Source organism: Nycticebus coucang, chromosome 3 (genome assembly GCF_027406575.1).
Source record: "Nycticebus coucang isolate mNycCou1 chromosome 3, mNycCou1.pri, whole genome shotgun sequence".
In the NCBI taxonomy this organism is placed as follows: Eukaryota; Metazoa; Chordata; class Mammalia; order Primates; family Lorisidae; genus Nycticebus; species Nycticebus coucang.
The window spans coordinates 130,703,948-130,724,364 of NC_069782.1; the positions used below are offsets into that span (position 1 = coordinate 130,703,948).

The window sequence follows — 20,417 nt, forward strand, 5'->3', positions numbered from 1 at the left end:
TAAACCAGTTACCACAAACTTAGCTCCTTAAAACAACACTCATTTATTAATTATCTCATAGTTCTAAAGGTTAGAAGTCCAGGAAGTTTCAGGTAAGTTCTCCGCTTAGTGTCCCAAAGGCTAAAACCAAGATTCTGGCCAGCCTGGGCTCTTATCTGGTAGCTCTAGGGAACACTCTGCTTCCATGCTCATTCTTTTTATTGGCAGAATTCTGCGGTTGTAGGACTGAGGTCTCTGTTTTCTTGCTATCAGCTGAGGGCTGTTCCTCAAGGACGCTCCCTGGTCCTTTTCATGCTTTGAGTCTCTCTGTCCCTTCTGCCAGCAACCACAGAAAACTCTCTGCTTTTAAAGAGTTCTTGTGATTAGACTAGGCCCACTGATTTCTCTTTGCTATATAATGTAACTTAACCACAGGAGTAACATTTCTTTTTTTTTTTTTTTTTTTTTTTTTGTAGAGACAGAGTCTCACTGTACCGCCCTTGGGTAGAGTGCCGTGGCGTCACACAGCTCACAGCAACCTCTAACTCTTGGGCTTACGCGATTCTCTTGCCTCAGCCTCCCGAGCAGCTGGGACTACAGGCGCCCGCCACAACGCCCGGCTATTTTTTTTTTTTTTTTTTTTTGTTGCAGTTTGGCCGGGGCTGGGTTTGAACCCGCCACCCTTGGCATATGGGGCCGGCGCCCTACTCACTGAGCCACAGGCGCCGCCCCAGGAGTAACATTTCATCATACTGGAAAGTTCCATCCACATTCAAAAAGGAGGATATGATACAAGGGCAGGGGTCACTGGGGGGCCTACCATACCCAGCCTAGAATCCTGCCTACCATACCCAGCCGCCTGTGAGACCTCGGACCAGTTACTCCCATCTTTGGACTTCAGTTTCCTCATTTGAAAATAGGCCCAGGGGCTAGATAACACCTAAAATGCTTTCTCTCACACACTGTGATACAAGAGGATGAGGAATTCTGACCCTGTGGACTTTGGGATCCCATTGCCCAGGGAAGACCAGGACTGCATTTCCCTCCCATCCAAAGGGCTTTGCTAAGGACAGCAGTAGCTGTGACAGTCATACAGCATAGCAGAAGTGCCCAGCCTAGGGAACCCAACCACCCAGCTGAGCTGGTTATGGCAAAGTGCAGAGGCTGCTTAGGCAGTCAGAGCCCATGAGTGCCTGTGAGGCCCACAGACGAGGATAGGTCCATATGGAGTCTGCACAGGGCAAGGTGGCCTGGATCTAGTTGGTGGTGGGGTGGGGCAAAGACCAGACCAACCTCTGCTCTTCTCCATCGCAGCTGGCCTCCAGTTCCTTCTAAATAAATCCATTCTGTCTGCCCCCAGTCTCAGCCTCTGGGTCTCCAAAAGGGCCTTTTCAGGCTCTTCCTGCCCCTCCTGCCCAGCTCTAGCTGGGCAGAGATAGTTGATCTCAGCATCCTGGATCCTCTGAGATCCCCAGTCACTTGACTCCCACTTCCCTCACTCCTATCCCCTATGGGTAACAGAGTCCCACCTTCCTCTCAGGCTCCCCTCCAGACCTCCCAGGTGCCATGCTCAGCTCTGTATACAAGCTCCCCTTCAATGTCTCCACTCTCTCCCAGGCTGCCACCAAGGCTCAACAGAGGGGCTGCAAGGAGACCCTCCCCACTCCAACCAAGTGTGGGAGCTGGGTAAGAGGCAGGGAAATGAATATTAATTTATCATGACTAGGCAAATCCGGCAGGGAGAGCGCCGATTCCGGCGGAGGAGGCTAAAAAGATGAATTTCAGCAATAAAATTAAATAAGGACGGACGAGCAGCCCTCCTCCCTCCCGCTTTGCTGATCTCTCTCTTTCTTACAATTTATGAGGCCAATTATGAAGATGAGGTTGGAAGTTCCTGGAACTTCACTAAATGCAAACGGCAGTCCCTGCTGTTCCCATCAAATTAATTAACCGCGCGCTATTGATGGCCGCTCAAGGCTGACGCAGGCAGCCCATCCTGCGGCCTCCTCCATGGACATGAGGACCCAGTGTCCAGGGGCTAGCCAGGGCTCTACCATCTTCCACAGGCCCTGTCTAGCACCATGGGGACTTGCAGGGATACCCACGCCTTCCAGCCACAGGCCCTGGAACAGCCTCTGACAGCCTTGGGGCCTGCATCCATAGGCCCACACAGGCAGGTACACTTGGACACATAACCAGGGTCGCACATACACACTCAGATACAAAATTATGAACACGCAGACACCCAGAGCACAGGAGCACACGAGGCACACAGACAAATGACCACGTAGCCCAGGGGCACCTACACATGTACAGTGACAGTGGAGCTAGGCCAATAGAGCCAGGTAGGTGAGGGCAGTGGGGCTGAGGGCATGTCACTATACGAGGTACACTATGTCTGAGGCTGTGGGCGGGCTCAGTCAGGGCCAGGCCTGAGTCCAGCAGAGCACAGGTGCCTCCCCTGCTATCCAAGAAGAGGTTCCACAGCCACTCAAGCAGTGAGCAATGGCCTCCTTTGCCTGGTATCTGCACTGTCCTCTGGAGACAGCCTCGGAGCCTTTCCTGATGCCCCTTAATCCCTGGGGCTCATCCTCATCTCTGGGCCCTGGGGCCTTCTTCAGGGATGATCTCTTACAGCAGTTCTCAACCTGTGCGTCGTGACCCACAGGAACTGTATTAAAGGGCCGCAGCATCAGAAAGGTTGAGAACCACTATAGGTCTTTTGCTTTGGCTCAACTTCTGCACTGACCTTCACTGTGGAGACCAAGGTTTTTTGAGCCACCCAGTAGGACAATGAGAATAAGACCTGCCTCAGAGTCTCAGGTCACTTTAGGGCGTCAGCCCTGATGGTACCCCAGTTCCAGAACTCAGAAGTAGGGTTGCCCAGTGGCTCAAGCATTCTGGAAAGCTAGTTGGCTGGTGCTGAGAGAAGGGCAGAGTAGACAGAGGGCCAAAAGTCTTAAGGCTGAGCCCATGCTAGGCCTAGGGCAGCTCCTGATGTGCCTGCAGAGTCTGGGTGGCAGTAGGTTGTCCCAACAGCTGTAGCTTCCATGTGAGGTCAATTTCTAAGTTAACAGACGAGGACCCAGAAAGAGCCTCTCCTGTTGGTAAAGTAAAGCCAAAGTCTTCTCCAAGTGGCAGTCCTTAGTCCTGGCAAAAGGAATCCCATTCCATTTAAAGGGACAGGAATTCCATCTGCTTCCTTTTCAGTGCAAGTTGATGACCAAGACTGATGTTATCACCCCAGGCCCTGGGAAAATGAGGCTCCCAACTTGGCAGGGCTGGGCAGAGCTGCCCTGAGAGGACTTGTATCTTGGCACAAAGTGTCAGATAGATACGAGGGAGGTTCAGACTGAGCATGTTGAAGCCGGAGTGAGATGGCTGGGAGGGACCTAGGGCTCTCACCTGACCCTCCCCTACACCTGGCAGGCAAGGCGCTCCCTCACTTCCTCACAGCACCAGCAGCATTTCAGAGGAGGACTGCCACCCCATAGCAGGGTCTGCCTCCTCCCTTCAGAGGAGGACCGCCACCCCACAGCAGGGTCTGCCTGCATACCATCTCTTGCCCCACTTTGTACATGGACAAACCCAGGTACACAAGGTCTATGGGTCTGTTTTCTACTATTGTAGTTAACAAATTATACAAACTTAGTGGCCTAAAACAATACAAAGTTATTATCTCACAGTTCTAACAGGTTCAAAATCTGACCCAGGTTTCACTGAGATAAAACAAGGCTGTATTCCCTTCTGGAGGTTTCAGAGTGGAATCTACTCCCTTGCCTTTCCTGCCTTCTAGAGGCTGCCCACATCTCTTAGCTGGCAGCCCCTTTCTCCATCTTCAAAGCTAGAAACATTGCATCTCTATGAACTTTCTTCCCTTTTCTCATCTTTGCTTGTGGCTGGGAAATGTTTCCTGCCTTTAAGAACTCATTTTTAGCCTGGAAGTAGTGGCTCACACTTATAGTCCCAGCACTCTGGAAGGACAAGGCCAGAGGACTGCTTGAGCTCAGGTGTTCAAGACCAGCCTGAGCAAGAGTGAGACCCCCATCTCTACTAAAAATAGAAAAATTAGCCAGGTGCTTGGGAGGCTGACGCAGAAGGATCACTTGAACCCAGGAGTTAAAGTTGCTATGAGCGGCTGATGCCATAGCCCTCTACCCTGGGCAAAAGAGTGAGACTCTGTCTCAAAAAAAAAAAAAAAAGAATTAAAGAACTCATCATCTTTACATTGGGCCCACTGGATTACTCAGGATAATCACCTAATCTCAAGATGCTTAACTTTAATCACATCCGTAAAGTACCTTCAGCCAACTAAGGTAACATAGTCACAGGTTATAGGGATTAGAATATCCTTTGCTTCAGAACTCTTCTAGGCTCCCATGTCAGACTGAAAAGCCAAGAGGGTCCTGGCCCAGACACTCTCCTTTATCCCATGACCTCCTGTTACTCTGGCCAGTAGGTGGGACCAGGAGTCCATATGATTTGAAGGCAGTTCCCAAATTCTGAGTCTCGTGGAAGAAGAAAGGCAGATGGGGAGGGGTGTCAGGAATAGGGTTTAGTCCCCTAATTCCAGACGAAATCAGCACTATCCCTCCCTGTGGTCCTTGGAATTTCCTGTGTAGGAAAGAGCTAACTCAGCCAAGTACAGCTCACTGCCCACTGGCTCCCTCTGCTCCTAGTCCTATAGGCCTTGCTTTTGGGTCTGAAGCAGGCTAGGACACTGAAATGGGAAGCAAAGAGAGAGACACAACTTCAACCTTTGGACCCAGAAACCTCAGTCTTTGGGTTTCTGCTGACCTGACCCTTGCTATGGAGAACATCTAGGGGCCCAGGGGTTTCCTCAGATCCTCTCCTATCTACCTCAAGCCACCATGGCCTTGGCAGCCACATCTGTTTGGGAATAGAAGCTCTGGAGGGTGAGGGTTGGCCCAGGAGGCTTCTGGGCCTTTGATGTGGCTATCTCATAGTTGGCACATAGCTGTGAAAGGCTCCCCCCCCTCCCCACTCCATGGGTTTCTAGTTCCTTCCTCAGTATGACCCATGCTGGTAAGGCCCTATGGCTTAGACTTTAGAAATCTAAGCTTGAGTAGGGTGCCCACCCTCAGGCTGTTAAGATCCCACGATGGAGACCAGGCAGACAAAGGCCAGCTCTGTAAACTACTGACAGAGACAAATGGACTTAACATACATGCTCATGCACACCACACCCAGCACACTTGAGGTTACAGTCCCCTGGAGCCTACATCCCCCTTGTGCTACTTCAAAATCTCCCACATCATGGGGCCTTTGCAGGCTCCCTACTGCTTCTCCAATATAAGCTCCCTCTCTGGCCTCCGTGCCCACTACTCTTCATATTTGGGATGCTCAAGCCTCCTTCCAAATCTCTTACTCTCCCACCAAGTCTCCCTGTCCCAGAAGGGCCAGCCTCAGCTAACTATCCTGAGCCAACCAGCTGCACTTACTCCTATCTGCTCTATCAAGGCAAGCCCAAAAGCTCAACTTCCAATCATACCAACCTGGCCTTTTCCTGACTCTCAGCACACACCATCCTTTCAAAAGCTGGTCCTTAACTGTCCCAGAGCCTGCCGACCACTCTCAAATAGGCTATTGCCCTGCCAGCCTACTCCTCCCCTCCCTTCCTCAAGGCAGCCTTCCCTGACCACCACCACCCTATTCCTGTCAGTAGTACACAGGTCACCATTTAGTTGCTCCTGATCATTTCCTATGAGCCTTGTCACTTTTGTTTATGTCCTCTGACAGCCTGGCCTAAAGCAAGGCACAAAAGAGATGCTCATAGGTGGGCTCCTAGTGCCAATTCCATGATTCTCCCTTTTAACATCTGCCCCTGCCCCCATTCTGAGTTCAGAACCTGACTCAGGCCAGGCCTGACTGGAGGGCAGTTAATGGAGCCTCCCTGGACTTCCCTAATCAGCCATCTCTGTCCCTCCCTGGGAGAAAGGCACTCTGAGCTAGCTCAGAAATGACGCAGGTTGAATGTCAAATGCACTTTACTGGGCCCCTGGGTCTCCAAATGCTGTCCTTGCTGAGCCTGGGGCAGCCCCTTCCCAGCCTGCCAGCTGCACAGGAAGCGGGGTGGGTAGAGGGAATACATGTGGAGCGGCTCCATCTCCTGTTTCAAAGAGTCTGTGTGATGCTGAGGGCACAGCTGCTTGCCCCTCCTCCTGAGGCTCCTATCCTACCCCAGCAGCTAGACCTTTCCCAGGATGGAGAAGGGGGTTCAGCCACTTGTTACTGCTTAAAATGGGGTAAGGAGCTGTTTGCAGAACTTTCAGAGGCAGTGGTGAGAGAGAAGAAACAGCAGCCTATTCCGGTCTGGGAGAGGGCTGGCTTTCTCTTAGGCCCAGAGCCCTGGACTCAGCCTTGCTGGGACAACCGGTGGTTGAAGTGAGGTTCAGCCAGATGAGCCTGAAGGGGAATAGTGGATGGCCAGGTGGAAAGCTCAGTTATCCCTCCCTGAGAGCCATGGTCACCAGTCCCTCTCAGCTGGTTCTCGGTAAGGTAGGCCTAAAAGTCTGAAAACATCCTTCTCTGTGGGGGTTGGCAGCACTCGGCCAGGCCCCAGCTTGAAGCCTTGGGTGTTCCGGACCACATCTGTGCTGAGCGCGTGCTCCGACAAGCTCATGCCCTTAGTTTTGGCCAGGGCCCGCATGGAACGGTTGAAGTGGGCAGAGCCGGTGAAGTAGAGCAAAGCACAGGCAAATTCACTGTAGGGAACGATGATGATGTCTAGTCGCCGGTGCCGTCGCCCTGGCCCTGGGAGTTGGCATACACCCAGGTACTTCTTTTGCTGGCCATTCTCCTCTTGGCTCACCAAATCATCTGTGAGGAATCCTGGGCCAATACCATGGGACAGCTAAGAGGGCAGGGAGCCAGGCCCTGGGCTGTCCCATCCTCCCAAGTCTTTCCTAATCTCCTGGGGTCTCTATTCCCAGCTTGCCCACTTATCTGATGGTGATCTTGTCCCCTCTGGGCCTATCTCCTTATCTGTAAAACATGGGAAGTAATTCTTCCCATCTCCCCTCAGTGTCACAGAAAGATGAGATGAAACACTCAGCTTGCAGGCATTATTTGACACCTCCATGGAGGTGAGACACCTAGGCCTTTCACATGCAGATGGCCTTCCCACCTCCACCCCGGGACACTGAGATTTCTGGGGCCCTTGAGAGATGAGACATAGGTGTGGCTCTCACAAAGCACCTTTTCCCTGCCCCCCTGCCTAGAGAATGTACTTTGAGATTTTCCTTCTTCTCTGCCAACTTGCTCACCCAAAGATGGAGCTTATACCTTGATGTCGAAGGGTGTCAAGGAGGAGGCTGAAGATGCCCTGGTGGGACTGGCCATCCGGATGAGTGATGAGCACATCCACATCACCACAGGTCACCTTCCCCCGACGGAATGAACCACATGCCACACACAGCAGCCCAGGGTTGAAGGCATGGGCTGCTTTCCGAACCTGGGAAAGAACAATGAGGGGTGAGGGGCTGTGGGCTGACAGGAGTTCCTTACCCATGGCAGCACCAGGGCTTTCCTGGAACCAGGGGCTGACACCCTCATCGTATGCTTCAAGCTAATCCCCAGAAACTTGCTGCCAGCCTGAGGGAATCCACCCTGGGGAGCTGCTTTCTCTAGCTTCACTTGGACAGAAAAGAAGGCTCACATTGCAGGAGGCCTGAGGAGAGATGTAAAAAGTTGCTCTCTCTGCTTCTGAAGGAAGGCACCTTGGAGCTCTTTAAGAGCAAAGAGAAACACTTTCTCTTGGCCCCTGCCCCAATCCACATGCCCAGATCTGTGAAATTCCACGTAAGACGAGGGGCCAGATGCCTGGAAGCCCTCAGTCAGGTCTCAGCGGCCCCAGGTATCCATGGAGTTAGAGCTAAAGGCAGCATGTGAGTTGGGGCTTGAGGTCTGAGCAGGAAGCTGGCAGTGTACCTCAGGCCCAGGCCTGGGAGGAAATGGAACACAAAAATATCACTGCTCCTGTGGGAAAGGAAACAAAAGAAAGCAAAGGGGTGTGTGTGTGTGTGTGTGTGTGTGTGGAAATTCTGAGGCAATACCACATCATTTCCTGGTGGGGAGGGAACTGAGACAGAGGGGACCTTCAGCTGAAGGCTGATCCCTCATTAAGGAGAAATAAACCCATTAGCCTCCACTCAGAGACACCTAGGCCTTTCACATGCAGATGGCCTCCCACCTCCACCCTGGGACACTGAGATTTCTGGGGCCCTGGATAGCTCAACTCTTCTGACAGGCAGCTTCTGTTAATCCCCTCATTCCCTTCTTGAGCCTCCCAAGAGAATGGGAAGAGGAGGTCCAGATGAGTAATCCCATCAAACTCCTAAGGCTAGAGCCCTTCAATGGGGGCATGGGAGGCCAGGTGGGAAGCCTATTCTGTTCTAGTGGGCAGGGGGGAGGAGGAAGGGGTAACTAGGGCATTCTCTGTGCCTGGATACCATGGCTGAGTGAGTGTTAACACTAGCACCAAAGCCTGGTGATGGGTGGACAAAGAGGCCTGTCCATCCATCTTGTGCTTGTGGCCAGGAAAAGAGCTGGAGGCTAATTTTTTTTTTTTGGTGGTTTTTGGCCAGGGCTGGGTTTGAACCTGTCAGCTCTGGCATATGGGACTGGCACGCCACCCCTTTGAGCCACAGATGCTGCCCCTAGAGGCTGATTTCAACTAAACTGGGTCAGAGTATCCATGGGGCCCATCCCATCAGAATCCCTGACCAAAGTGCGCAACACTTGCCTATGATAAGCAGCCCCTAGTTCTAAAGTCAGTTGAACAAATGATATATCTAGCCCTAAATGTACCCTAGTCTCTCTCTAATCTATTTTTATTTATTTTAGAAACAGGTCTCACTTTGTCACCTAGGCTAGAGTGCAGTGGTTCCATCATAGCTCAGTGTAACCTGGAACTTCTGGGATCAAGCAATCCTCCTACCTCAGACTCCCAAGTAGCTGAGACTATAGGTGCACACCACCAAACATGGCTAATTTTTAATTTTTTTTTCTTTTTTAGAGACAGGGTCTTGCTGTGTTGCCTAGACTATTCTCAAACTCCCAGCCTTGGGTAATCCTCCTGCCTTGGCTTCCTAAAGCTCTCGGATTACAGGTGTGAGCCACTGTGCCTGGCTCTCATCTAAGTTTTATGTGAACATAATCTTTAACAAAACCCTAATATTAGCCAAACTGTATTTCTTGGACAACTACAAATCTTAATTCAAAAGTGGATAGCACCTGTGACTCAGTAAGTAGGACACCGGCCCCATATACCAAGGGTGGCAGGTTTGAACCCAGCCCCGGACAAACTGCAACAAAAAATAGCCAGGTGGCGGGCGCCTGTAGTTCCAGCTACTCCGGAGGCTGAGGTAAGAGAATCGCCTAAGCCCAAGAGCTGGAGGTTGCTGTGAGCTGTGATGCCATAGCACTCTACCAAGGGCAACAAAGTGAGACTCTGTCTCTAAAAAAAAAAAAAAAAAAAAAAAAAAAAGCAAACAATATTAAGAAAATCTTCACTGTGCCTTTTTCTAACCCTGATCCTGATCCTGCTGGCACTGTACTCTTACATAAATCCTGAACCAGCCTTGAGTGGGCTTCAGAAGGGCCACACATCTGAATAGAGAGATAAAACCTCGCACATTTGTGCATTTTAGGAGGAAAAGACTCCATAGCTTCCATCAGGTTCTTAAAGAAATTGGTGAATTAAAAAAACATTAAGGAGCGGCGCCTGTGGCTCAAAGGAGTAGGGCGCCGGTCCCATATGCCGGAGATGGTGGGTTCAAACCCAGCCCCAGCCAAAAACTGCAATAAATAAATAAATAAATAAATAGATAAGATAGCCAGGCGTTGTGGCAGGCACGTGTAGTCCCCACTACTCAGGAGGCTGAGGCAAGAGAATCGGCTAAGCCCAGGAGTTAGAGGTTGCTGTGAGCTGTGTGATGCCAAGGGTGATAAAGTGAGACCCTGTCTCTACAAAAAAAAAAAAAAAATTAAGAATCCCTGCCCTAAAAAATAAAATAAAATAAAATAAATAAATAAATAAAAAGAATCCCTGCCCTGACCCACTCTAACATACCCCAGTTCAAACAACAGTATCCTTAAGTAATCTGGACTATGAACTGTCTCTAATCTAACATTAACGCACTCCTAACACCAGACTAACATCTAATCCAGTCCTAACTATGCCTGGCCACAGAAAGTTCTAATTCAGAGCTGGTGCTGCAGCTCTTCTCTCCCAAAACTACTCCCCCATGTTCTGGGCCAGCAGCTATAGTTTCAATTTGCTCTTTCCTCAATCTCTGGTGATCTACAGCCTCCTCCTGCCTGTTGGGCTCCCCAGCTGAAGGGTTAGAACCTTAGGGCAGGGCCTGGCTCTCCTCACTGCTCAGGGACATCTGCTTACTGTCTGCTCAATCTCTGCAGCCTCTTCCCTGGGCATGCGTTCTAGGAAATCATTGTAATGCTTCAGGCCAATGGCCTGCTGGATAGTCAGGGAGGCTTGGCTCTGGATATCTTCCAGGCTTCGAAAGCCCTGAAAAAAAGCAGGCAGAAATAAAGGCCATGAGGATCCAAGACTAATGAAGAGGGGCGAAAGCACACACATGAAGGTTTCCATTGCCCCAGATTCTCTAGGGAAGGCCTAAGGTAGGATCAACTTCAGATGCTTGGGTTTGTACATACCGGGACTTGGGAAAGGCAGGGGGCATGGAAGACATGCCACAATCCAAAACTACTGGTCATAATTCCATCAGTCGGGGATGGGCCTGGGCATCCTCTTTGTTTCCAAGCTCACAGATGATTCTGGGCACAGCCAGATTTGGGAACCACTGCTCTGGACATGCAGCCCTGAGGCATGATTCCCTTAGGAAGGCCCTTGCTGGTCTGGGGACAGAACAATGTACTTCTTGTCCCTGCCTATACCTCAAGGATACCAAACAACAAGGCTATTCTGGGAGCTGGAAGAGGGGTCTAGATGTGCTCTGGCCCCTGGGAAGTGGTTTCCTTGGTTTGGGTTCATTTCCATCAGAGCACAGAGCAAAAGAACTCTGGGGCAGGAACTCTGAGAGAAGGCAAAACTTTGTGGGGGCTTGGTCAAAGTGTGACCTGATGGTACCACATTAGGGCAGTTTTGGTCCCAGCTCCCCAGATGTTGGAGAAGAGCTCCAAGACAGGCACACTCTCGCTGATGTGGTCCAGCTTTCGCAGATGCCCGCTTTCCAGGATCTCTATGATCTTCTCGGCCATCCGCTTCCCAATCCCCGGGATACTACAGGCCTCCTGGAGAAGGAAACAGAGGCAAAAAGAAGTGAGGAGACTGGAGGGGCAGAGCCGTGGTAGGGAAGATGTCTGTGTAAAGCTGGCCTGGCTGTGTAAAGCTCAGGCATAGATAAAGATGAGAAGTTTGGATGGAATGAGGGCTGCGTCGTTCATCTCTTGGTTCCCAGAGGGATGGAGACCAGCAATGAGAAGTACAGAATAATGATTATATTAGTCACCATCATCATCACCATGGTCACAATGGTGAGAGCTGATATTTACTGTATGTCAGGCCATGTGCTATAGGGACCATCATCTCATTTAAGCCTCATAGGAACACTATTAATAGTTACTTTTTTTTTTTATTTTTGAGACAAAGTCTTACCATGTCACCCTTGGTAGAGTGCCGTGGCGTCAGAGCTCACAGCAACCTCAAACCTTCAAGTGATTCTCTTGCCTCAGCTTCCCAAGTAGCTGGAACTACAGACACCAGCCACAACGCCCAGCTATTTTTATTTTTTATTATTATTAATTTTTTTGCAGTTGTCATTGTTGTTTAGCTGGCCCAGGCTGGGTTCGAACCTGCTAGCCTGGGTGTATATGGCCAGCGTCGTAACCACTGTGCTACAGGCACCAAGCCTATTCTTAGCTCTTTTTATTAATAAGAAAACTGATGCTCAGTTTAAGTAACTTGCATAGAATCAAAAGATTCTGGTCTGTTGTACTCTAAAGTCTAAACTTTAAAAAAAATTATGTAAAAAAAATTCAAAAGTAAAGAGAGTAACAGAATGAACTAAGTACCTATCACCCAGCTTCAAGAATTAATATGATTTTGTCAATCTTTCATTAATCTCATATTGTTTCCTTTTGTGTAAATCTTAGATAACATAAAATCTTAACCACTGGTGGTGCCTGTGGCTCAAAGGAGTAAGGTGCCAGCCCCATATGCCAGAGGTGGTAGGTTCAAATCCAGCCCTGGCCTAAATAAAAAAAAACTAAAAAAAAAAATCTTAACCACTATACCTGAATCCCACTAGTGACTGGTTAATAAAGAGAAGACCCCCACCACCATTGCCCTAGGTACCTGGTAGGAGGTTACAGGCTTATGGAAACTCTTGAGAGCATTAATGGCCTTGGCATAGCCCAGAGCCCTCCATTTGTCTCCCTGAACACGGTAGGCTTTGGCCAGCACTTCCAGCTTCTCTGTGATGTGAAGGTTGTGGTTCGTGGCCTTTTGGCTTGAGGACTGTGCACAGACCCACTTATCCAGGCGATCAGGTGCTAGGGTAGGCTCACAATCTCCCTTAAGAGAGGTGGGATAGTGGCCACTGATTAGGGCTTCCAGATCAGCTGTGCTAACCCGCACCTCTTCACTATCACTGGTTTCATCATCAGAGATGGGCTTGAGGTAGAAAAGGAAAAGAGACAATAAATTCTTGTCCTCCATGAGGAGGGCTCCCCAAAGATAAGGGTTGTGTTTGTGGGAAGAGGAGTCTCCTAGTTAGGCCCAAGAATGAGCTGGGCCTTCTACACTAGACTTAGTTCTTACGTGTGGGGCCATGTTCCATTTGGCTCCCCCAGTGCCTCGCCCAAGGATACCCAGTGGTATGCGGGTAGAGATAGCCTATGGGAATGCAGCAGTGGTAAGTGTTGGGAAGAGCTAAAGGGCTTCACAATAGAGTCCTCCTTTCTCAGGGGTCTCGGACTTTTTTCTTTTTTTTTTTTTTGAGACAGAGCCTCAAGCTGTCGCCCTAGGTAGAGTGCCATAGCATCACAGCTCACAGCGACCTCCAACTCCTGGGCTCAAGCGAGTCTCCTGTCTCCACCTCCCAAGTAGCTGGGCCCACAGGAGCCTGCCACAATGCCTGGCTATTTTTTGGCTGCAGCCATCATTGTTGTTTGGCAGGCCCAGGCTGGATTCGAACCCGCTAGCTCAGGTGTATGTGGCTGGCGCCTTAGCCGCTTGAGCCACAGGCACCGAGCTGGGTCTCGAACTTTTTGAACAACCAGGGAGTTATGGGGGCTGAGAAGCTTCTACCTGGGGTTGGGTGCTTGGTGCCTCTTCTGCCTTTCGAGGAGGAGATACAGGTCTAGTGGAGGGAAGAGAAAGGGCTGTCATAAGCAGAGCCTCGTGAACACCAGGAGTAGAATCTTGTTCTGCCTTGTTGGGCTGTGGTTGATCCAAATTCCTGCAGTGATGGAGGTAAAGATAAGAAAGGTCTTACTCTATTTCTGTCCCTTATCTTCTCCTCTGAAACCTTGGTTTTTCCAATTAAGAAGATAGTGTTTTTTAGTAACTCAAGAATAATTTCAAGATGCTGCCAGAAAACATTTGAAAAAAGAGAGGGAGCAGCCCACCTGTTGGGGATGAAGATGCTAAATCCAGCTACATCCACCAGCCTTCTTTCCTGCAGGCACAAGCTCAGCCAGGCTGACTTCACTAGCTGAACACCAAGGGGCAGCTGGGGCAACCTTAGGAGGCGAAGGGCCCGCTCACAGTCCATGCCTTCATCCACCACAATGTGAGTGACACCTGGGTCCTGGGCAGAACATATCTGGCCACCATGCTGGACAATCTGCTTCTCGAAAAGTTCTGCTCGAGCTCGTCCAATGCCAGTGGGTACAATATGGGCCCGAAGGGAGCTCAGCCACTCTGCGGAAGGGACACCCAGAAACCTAACTTTTGTTAACTTCCCAATTATGATCTGAACGAACTATTCAGTCTCTCCCCACCAAACAACTATTTTTCCTCTATCCAGACATCCTTCCTTCTGGGGATTCTACCACAAGCGTACAGCAAAGTGGGCCATCACTTGAGTGTAAGGGGCAAGGATTTTTATACACCTTGTTTCCTGTTGGAACCTAGGACAGCGTCTGGCACACTGTGGGTAACCTATAAATATATGTTGAATGAACAAATAAATGCCTTCTCCCTCCCTGCTCTGAATCCCTTCATTTTATCATTTATTCTTTCCTTTTTTTTTTTTGTTAGAGCCTTAGGCTGTTGCCCTGGGTACAGTGCCATGGCATCACAGCTCACAGCAACCTCCAACTACTGGGCTTAAGCAATTCTCTTGCCTCAGCCTCCAAAGTAGCTGGGACTATAGGTGCCTGCCACAGCACCCGGCTATTTTTTGGTTGTAATTGTCATTGTTGTTTGGCAGGCCCAGGCTGGATACGAACCCTCCATCTCTGGGGTATGTGGCTGGCGCCTTAGCCACTTGAGCTACAGGTGCCAAGCCTAACATTTATTCTTTCAACAAAGCACAAGTTTCTTTTGTTTTTCTGAGACAGTCTCACTGTTGCCCAGGGTAGAGTGCTATGATATTGTAGCAACCTCAAACTCTTGGGCTCAAGCAATCCTTCTGCCTCAGCCTCCCTCCCCAGTAACTGGGACAATAGGCACTCACTATAACACCCAGCTAGTTTTTCTATTTTTAGTAGAGATGGGGTCTCACTCTTGCTCATGTTGGTCTCTGAACTCCTGAGCTCAGGCAATCCACCTGCCTCAGCCTCTCAAAGTGCTAGGATTATAGGCAGTAAGCCATGTTTCTTGCTATTGTATGCTTTTTGCCCTTTCAGTCTAATAGACAGACCTAACACCTCCACCCCAAAAGTCTCTACCTTTATTTGTCAATTTGGCTGTGAAACAACTTACAATAAGCCTACGGACTGGAGGGTGATTTCTGTTTGGCAACCCCAGCCCTGCCCTTCTCCACCAGCCTCCTAGAAAGCAAAGGATTCCCCTCGTCATTTCCTGAGGGATCAAGGAGTATCTTCTGATTGAGGCAGATCTTGGAGTGAGAAAGAAGATAACATAGCAAATAGCCTGTCAATGACCAGGGACCAAGCTCAGTACAAAGCAGGTAAAAGAGACCTGCAGGCCCTGTACAGGCAGAGTCAGGGCCAACATCTGATTCTGGACGTGAACAATGTAAGGCTGAACAACAGGAAGACTGAGGGTTCAGGCGGATTAGGGTTCTGAGGATTGGTCAGCTCACCTCCTGCTTCTTCTCCCTCTTCCCTCTTGGGAATCTTTGCAAGTGCTTTTGATGATGGATTGGCATGAATTTTCTTCCGCTTGGGAAATGCCTTCAAGATGCCTCTGGGGTCCATTAAAGTATGGCTGGATCTTGGCCTCTGTGCGGGTTGGTAAGGACAGTTGTCATGTAGATATCTAGAACTGGAGCTCCCCAACCCTGTGCCTACTGAGGTAGGGTCTCTACTGACCTGGCATTGGGGGCAGCAACCCTGGTCCTAGGGGTCTCCCCAAAGTCAATTAGACTTCAGTGGTTTACCCTCACTCTACAGTGCTCAGCCTTTCACGTTATAGTATAAAGGGAAATGAAGGAAAGACTGGGACTACTGGGAAGACTTTTGAGGGGTAGGAAATGACACCATTTATCATTTCTCAGAGGAGTTGCTCTTAACATTCAGCCAGTCTGCCTATGCTTCATCCCACTTCCAAAGGGCTTTGCCAAGAGGGGATGCTAGGTTAGAAAATGGAGCCACATCTTTAGGAAGTGGAGACTGCAGACTGAGACCTGCACTTAAACCCCACAGATTTTTCTCTAGTCCCAATACGGAGTAACAGAGGAAAATCCGGGGAGGGAGGTCTCAGGGGAGCAGTGGGAATGTCTTGCACCTGCCCTGGTTGCGGGCCTCTCGGCATGGGGATGCTCAACTCCGCAGCTGCAAGGAGAGCAAGCACGGCTGCAGCAGGTGTGGGTCGCCCTCAGAGACTGGGGGAGGAGTCTCGGCCCCACAGCTGGGGATGGCCAAGACCCGGGCAGGTGTGGTGCACTGCCGCGTGCGCAGCTGCGCGGACCAGACTCCCAGTTGGGGGCCAAAAGAGAGCTGGCCCGATCTGGGCCTAGGAGAGCGTCCGCCCCCCAGAGTGGGTCTCTGAGAGGGGTCGACAACTAGCCAGGAGGGTCACCAGGGCCGGGCAGGAGCAAACCACTTACCACTGGAGCCAATAACAGCGAACTAAGAGGGTGGGGGGAAGGGCAAATGCCCAGAATAGCTTCCGAGTCAGCCGGAAGTGACCCTCGGCTGCACGGTTGCCATGGCAGCGTCTGGGCGCGCGGCCGGGCGGAGGGAAGATGGCGGTGACCGGCTGGTTGGAGAGTCTGCGAGCTGCTGAGAAGACGGCGCTGCTGCAGGACGGTAACTCGACGCTCCTCGTGAGCTCCCTCGTCCTTTCCCCCAGGTTCCGGCTTTCAGCGCTGGCGCCTCCGGGAAGGGCTTCGCAGTCTGGACGGCAGAGCTGGAAGGGTCGCGGCTGTCAGCCAGGCCAGGTCCCTCATTTGCAGATGAGGAAACCGAGGCCCAGAGAGATGATGTGACTGCAACACACGTCTCTGGACGCCCTCTAGTTTCCTCTATACCATCTGATTTGGGGTTGCTAATAAATAATTCCTTTTACACTCTTTATCACATTTGGTCCTCAGCGCAGTCCCGAGTGGCTAATTTCCCACTACCCTTCACAGACGAGAAAACTGTAACCCAAGAGCTTTTAAACTTCAGTGAGGCGGGAGACTTGGGCTTTAGTTCCCACTCTGCCATTAATTCACAATAAGCTTTCCAGTCGGGGTCTTTACTTGTTTGGACTTCACTTTCTTCATCTGTAAGATGAAGTAGATGGGTTACCATTATTATCCTTGAGGTCCTGCCCAGCTGTAATGTGTTTGTAAAGTGAACTTTTAAATGTGCCATTTGTCTTTAGGGGAGACGGACCAAGGGCCAAGGGCCAAGGGCTGTGCTTGGAAGAGGTGGGCACAGGAAGAGGTGGAAGGGAAAGGGGTTTTCCCTCTCTAGTCTTAGCCTATGTAGGGTCCCCTGTACTTCAGATCCTTTCCTGGACCCACTTTGTAGCCAGGATGAATTAGGTGTGAATTCCTGAGGTTTTCAAGATAACAGCTGAGGTCTCACATTCACAGAGGCCAATGGAGGAAGCTTGGAATTTGTGGCAGTTAAAATCAGATGCTCATTAGCTTACTCATGCAACATTAAGAGAAGTTTTTTTCTTCGTGCCATGCTTTGCAGTACAGCAGATAGTTTTTCACAGAGTGGTCAGGAAAAACACACGTAAATAAGTAATGTATATTAAATAGAGGTTAGAATCTTGTATGAAATGCTATGAAAGCATGAAGGTGGAAATGATCATCTCTTTGGAGGAAGCCCCAACAGAACAGGTGATTTTTTTGATCACAAAGAATTAATAGGTGTTTGTTAAGTGGAGAAGAGGGGATGGCTATTCAAGAGGGAACTGTGAAGGTATGTAGCTGATTACTAGAGAAATAACAAGATGTTTAGTGATGCTAAAGCAGTTACAGAGTCCATCAGAACAACACTCCTACACTGTCAGGTATGATTCTAGTTGCTAGGATACAAGAGTGAATAAAGTTTTCCTTTTCCTCAAGGAAAAATGAGGGGACATGGTAGAATATGAAGAGAGATTAAAGACACATTGGACATATTGTGACACATCGCTCATGCTAAAGATTTCGGGCATTATCTCACGGGTTTTGTTTTTTGTTTGTTTTTTTGAGACAGTCTCACTATGTCGCCCTTGGTAGAGTGCCGTGGAGTCACAGCTCACAGCAACCTCAAACTCCTGGGCTTAAGCAATTCTCTTGCGTGAGCCTCCCAAGTAGCTGGGATTACAGGCACCTGTCACAACACCCGGCTATTTTTTTGTTATTGTTGTCATTGTTGTTTAACAAGCCCTGGCCGAGTTTGAACCCACCAGCCCCAGTGCATGTGGCTGGTATTCTAAACACTGAGATATGGGCGCCAAGCCATAGGCTTTGTTTTTATTGTAAAAAATACATAACATAAAATTTACCTTTTTTTTTTTTTAAAGACAGAGTCTCACTTTGTTGCCCCAGACTAGGGAGCTATGGCATCATAGCTCACAGCAACCACAAACTCCTGAGCTCAAGTGATCCTCCTGCTTTAGCCTCCCACGTAGCTGGGACTACAAGGTGCCTTCCATAACACCCAGCTAGTTTTTTATATTTTTTTAGGCGAGACATGGTCTCTCTCTTGCTCAGGCTAGTCTCAAACTCCAGGGCTCAAGCAATCCACTCACCTTAGCCTCCCAAAGTGCTAAGATTATAGGCATGAGCTGCTGTGCCTAGCCTAAATTTACCATTTTAATTATTTTTATTTTTTAGATGAGTCTCACTCTGTTGCCCAGACCAGAGTCTAGAGTGCAGTGGCATTGTCATAGCTCATTGCACCCACAAACTCCTGAGCTCAAATAATCTTTCTGCCTTATTCTCCCAAGTAGTTGGGACTACAAGCATGTACCACCATGCCTGGCTAATTTTTTAAAAAATATTGTAGAGATAGGATCTCACTTTTGCTCAAGTTGGTCCCAAACTCTTGACCTTAAGCGATTCTCCTGCCTTGGCCGCCCAAAGTGCTAAAATTATAGGCATGAGACACCCACCTTTCCATTTTAATAATGTTTAAGTATATAGTTTTGTGGTATTAAGGACAATTACGTTATTGTGCAACCATCACCAGCATCCATCTCCAAAACTTTTTCATCTTCCTCAACTAAAACTCTGTGCCCCAGAAACACCACCTTCTCATTGCCCCCCTCCCAACGCCCCAGACAACCACCATTCTGTTTTCTGTCTCTATGAATATGACTATTCTAGGAACCTCATCTAAGTGGAACCATACAATGTTTATCCTTTTGTGACTGACTTCTTTCACTTAGCATCAAGTCCTCAAGAGTCATCCATGTTGTAGCATGTGTCAAAATTTCCTTCCTTTTTTGGGCGGCACCTGTGGTTCAAAGGAGTAGGTTACCGGTCTCATATGCCAGAGGTGGTGGGTTCAAACCCAGCCCCGGCCAAAAACTGGAAAAAAAAAAAAAATTTTTTTTTCCTTCCTTTTTAAGGCTAAATGATATCCCATTGTATGTATATACCACATTTTGTTTATCCATTCATCTGAGGATAGCTACTTGGGTTACTTTCATCTTTTGGCTATTGTGAATAATGCTGTTCTGAACATGAGTATAGAAATACCCATTCTAGTCCCTGCTCTCACTTCCTTTGGTCACACGACAGTATTTATTTATTTATTTTTTTTTTTTTTAATTTGGCCGGGGCTGGGTTTGAACCCGCAACCTCCGGCATATGGGACCGGCACCCTACCCGCTGAGCCACAGGCGCCGCCCACACGACAGTATTTAAACAAATATTTCATTAGCCAAAATTTTAAGTTATTTTGTTAGCAGCATCATAAAATGATGTTGTTAGGGGTTTTTTTTTTCCCCCAAAACCAAAAACTAATACAATATTGAATATATGGGTATGCCTTATGAAACCTACAGGGTTATTCTTCTGGGGAGGATGTGAAGAGTGGGGATGTTACTACCCTCCCATTAAGAATCATGTCTGTTGATAACGAGAATCCAATATACTTTAAATGTTTTTTAGAAATTATGTTCATTGGTTGGGCATGGTGGCTCACACATGTAATCCTAGCACTCTGGAAAGCCTGGATGGTCTGAACTAAGAAGTTTGAGACCAGCCTAACCAAGAGCAAGACCCCATCTCTACCAAAAATAGAAAATATCTGAGTAGCTGAGCACTGTGGCAGGCGCCTGTAGTCCCAACTTAACTCAGGAGGCTGAAGCAAGAATCACTTGAACCTAAAAGTTTGAGGTTGCTGTGAGCTAGGATGGCATAGTACTCTACCGAAGGTGACAGAATGAAATGAGATTATTTATTTATTTTTGAGACAGTCTAACTGTGTCACCCTTGGTAGAGTGCTGTGGCATCACAACTCACAGCAACCTCAAACTCTTAGGCTTAAGCGATTCTCTTGCCTCAGCTTCCCATGTAGCTGGGACTACAGGCACCTGCCACAACATGCAACTATTTTGTTGTTGTAGTTGTCATTGTTGTTTAGCAGGACTGGGCCGGGTTTGAACCTGTCAGTCCCAGTGTATGTGGCTGGCGCCTTAACCACTGAGTTATGGGTGTCAAGCCTGAAATGAGATTCTGTCTCAAAAAAAATAAGAAAAGAAATTATGTTCATCATAAAAATATGAAAAATAAGTCACATATAATACTACCACCCAAAGGTAATCATCATTTATATCTCATATAATTTTTTATGAATATATATATTTTTTC

At 48.9% G+C, this 20,417-nt stretch overlaps 2 protein-coding genes across 8 annotated transcripts in view; one reads left to right on the forward strand and one right to left on the reverse strand.

Moving 5' to 3' along the window:
* On the reverse strand, positions 1-16,347 carry POLL (DNA polymerase lambda). Of its 6 annotated transcripts, none has more exons than XM_053583756.1 (9): positions 16,221-16,347; positions 15,255-15,393; positions 13,612-13,906; positions 13,292-13,442; positions 12,338-12,655; positions 11,101-11,274; positions 10,400-10,528; positions 7,285-7,453; positions 432-6,831 (listed from the first exon to the last, which is right to left on the reverse strand). In XM_053583756.1, exons 2-9 carry the CDS (start codon positions 15,367-15,369, stop codon positions 6,467-6,469), a joined length of 1,716 nt encoding a protein of 571 aa, XP_053439731.1. In that variant the 5' UTR covers positions 15,370-15,393; positions 16,221-16,347; the 3' UTR covers positions 432-6,466. The 6 variants fall into 6 exon arrangements, with proteins under 6 accessions (XP_053439730.1, XP_053439729.1, XP_053439728.1 ...); XM_053583752.1 differs by lacking the exon at positions 16,221-16,347 and adding an exon at positions 15,484-15,502; XM_053583755.1 differs by lacking the exons at positions 432-6,831; positions 16,221-16,347 and adding an exon at positions 1-342 and having other exon boundaries at positions 15,255-15,411.
* DPCD (deleted in primary ciliary dyskinesia homolog (mouse)) overlaps positions 16,302-20,417 on the forward strand; it is a 24,793-nt gene continuing 20,677 nt past the window's right edge. Inside the window, exon 1 of one of the 2 annotated variants that reach the window (XM_053583758.1) lies at positions 16,302-16,422. In XM_053583758.1, coding sequence (XP_053439733.1) covers positions 16,359-16,422 — 64 coding nt within the window. In that variant the 5' untranslated portion in view covers positions 16,302-16,358. The remainder of the gene's footprint in view (positions 16,423-20,417) is intronic. The other variant, XM_053583759.1, reaches the window with a different exon arrangement.

Bases quoted from the DNA above. Each gene is read 5' to 3' on its own strand.
- POLL (XM_053583756.1), bottom strand. From the start codon at position 15,369: ATGGACCCCAGAGGCATCTTGAAGGCATTTCCCAAGCGGAAGAAAATT. The intron at 10,529-11,100 runs GTCACACTTTGA...GCTTTTTTTCAG, and splicing joins CCCTAATGTGGTACCATCAG to GGCTTTCGAAGCCTGGAAGA. The intron at 6,832-7,284 runs GTATAAGCTCCA...GTATTGGCCCAG, and splicing joins TGACACCCTTCGACATCAAG to GATTCCTCACAGATGATTTG.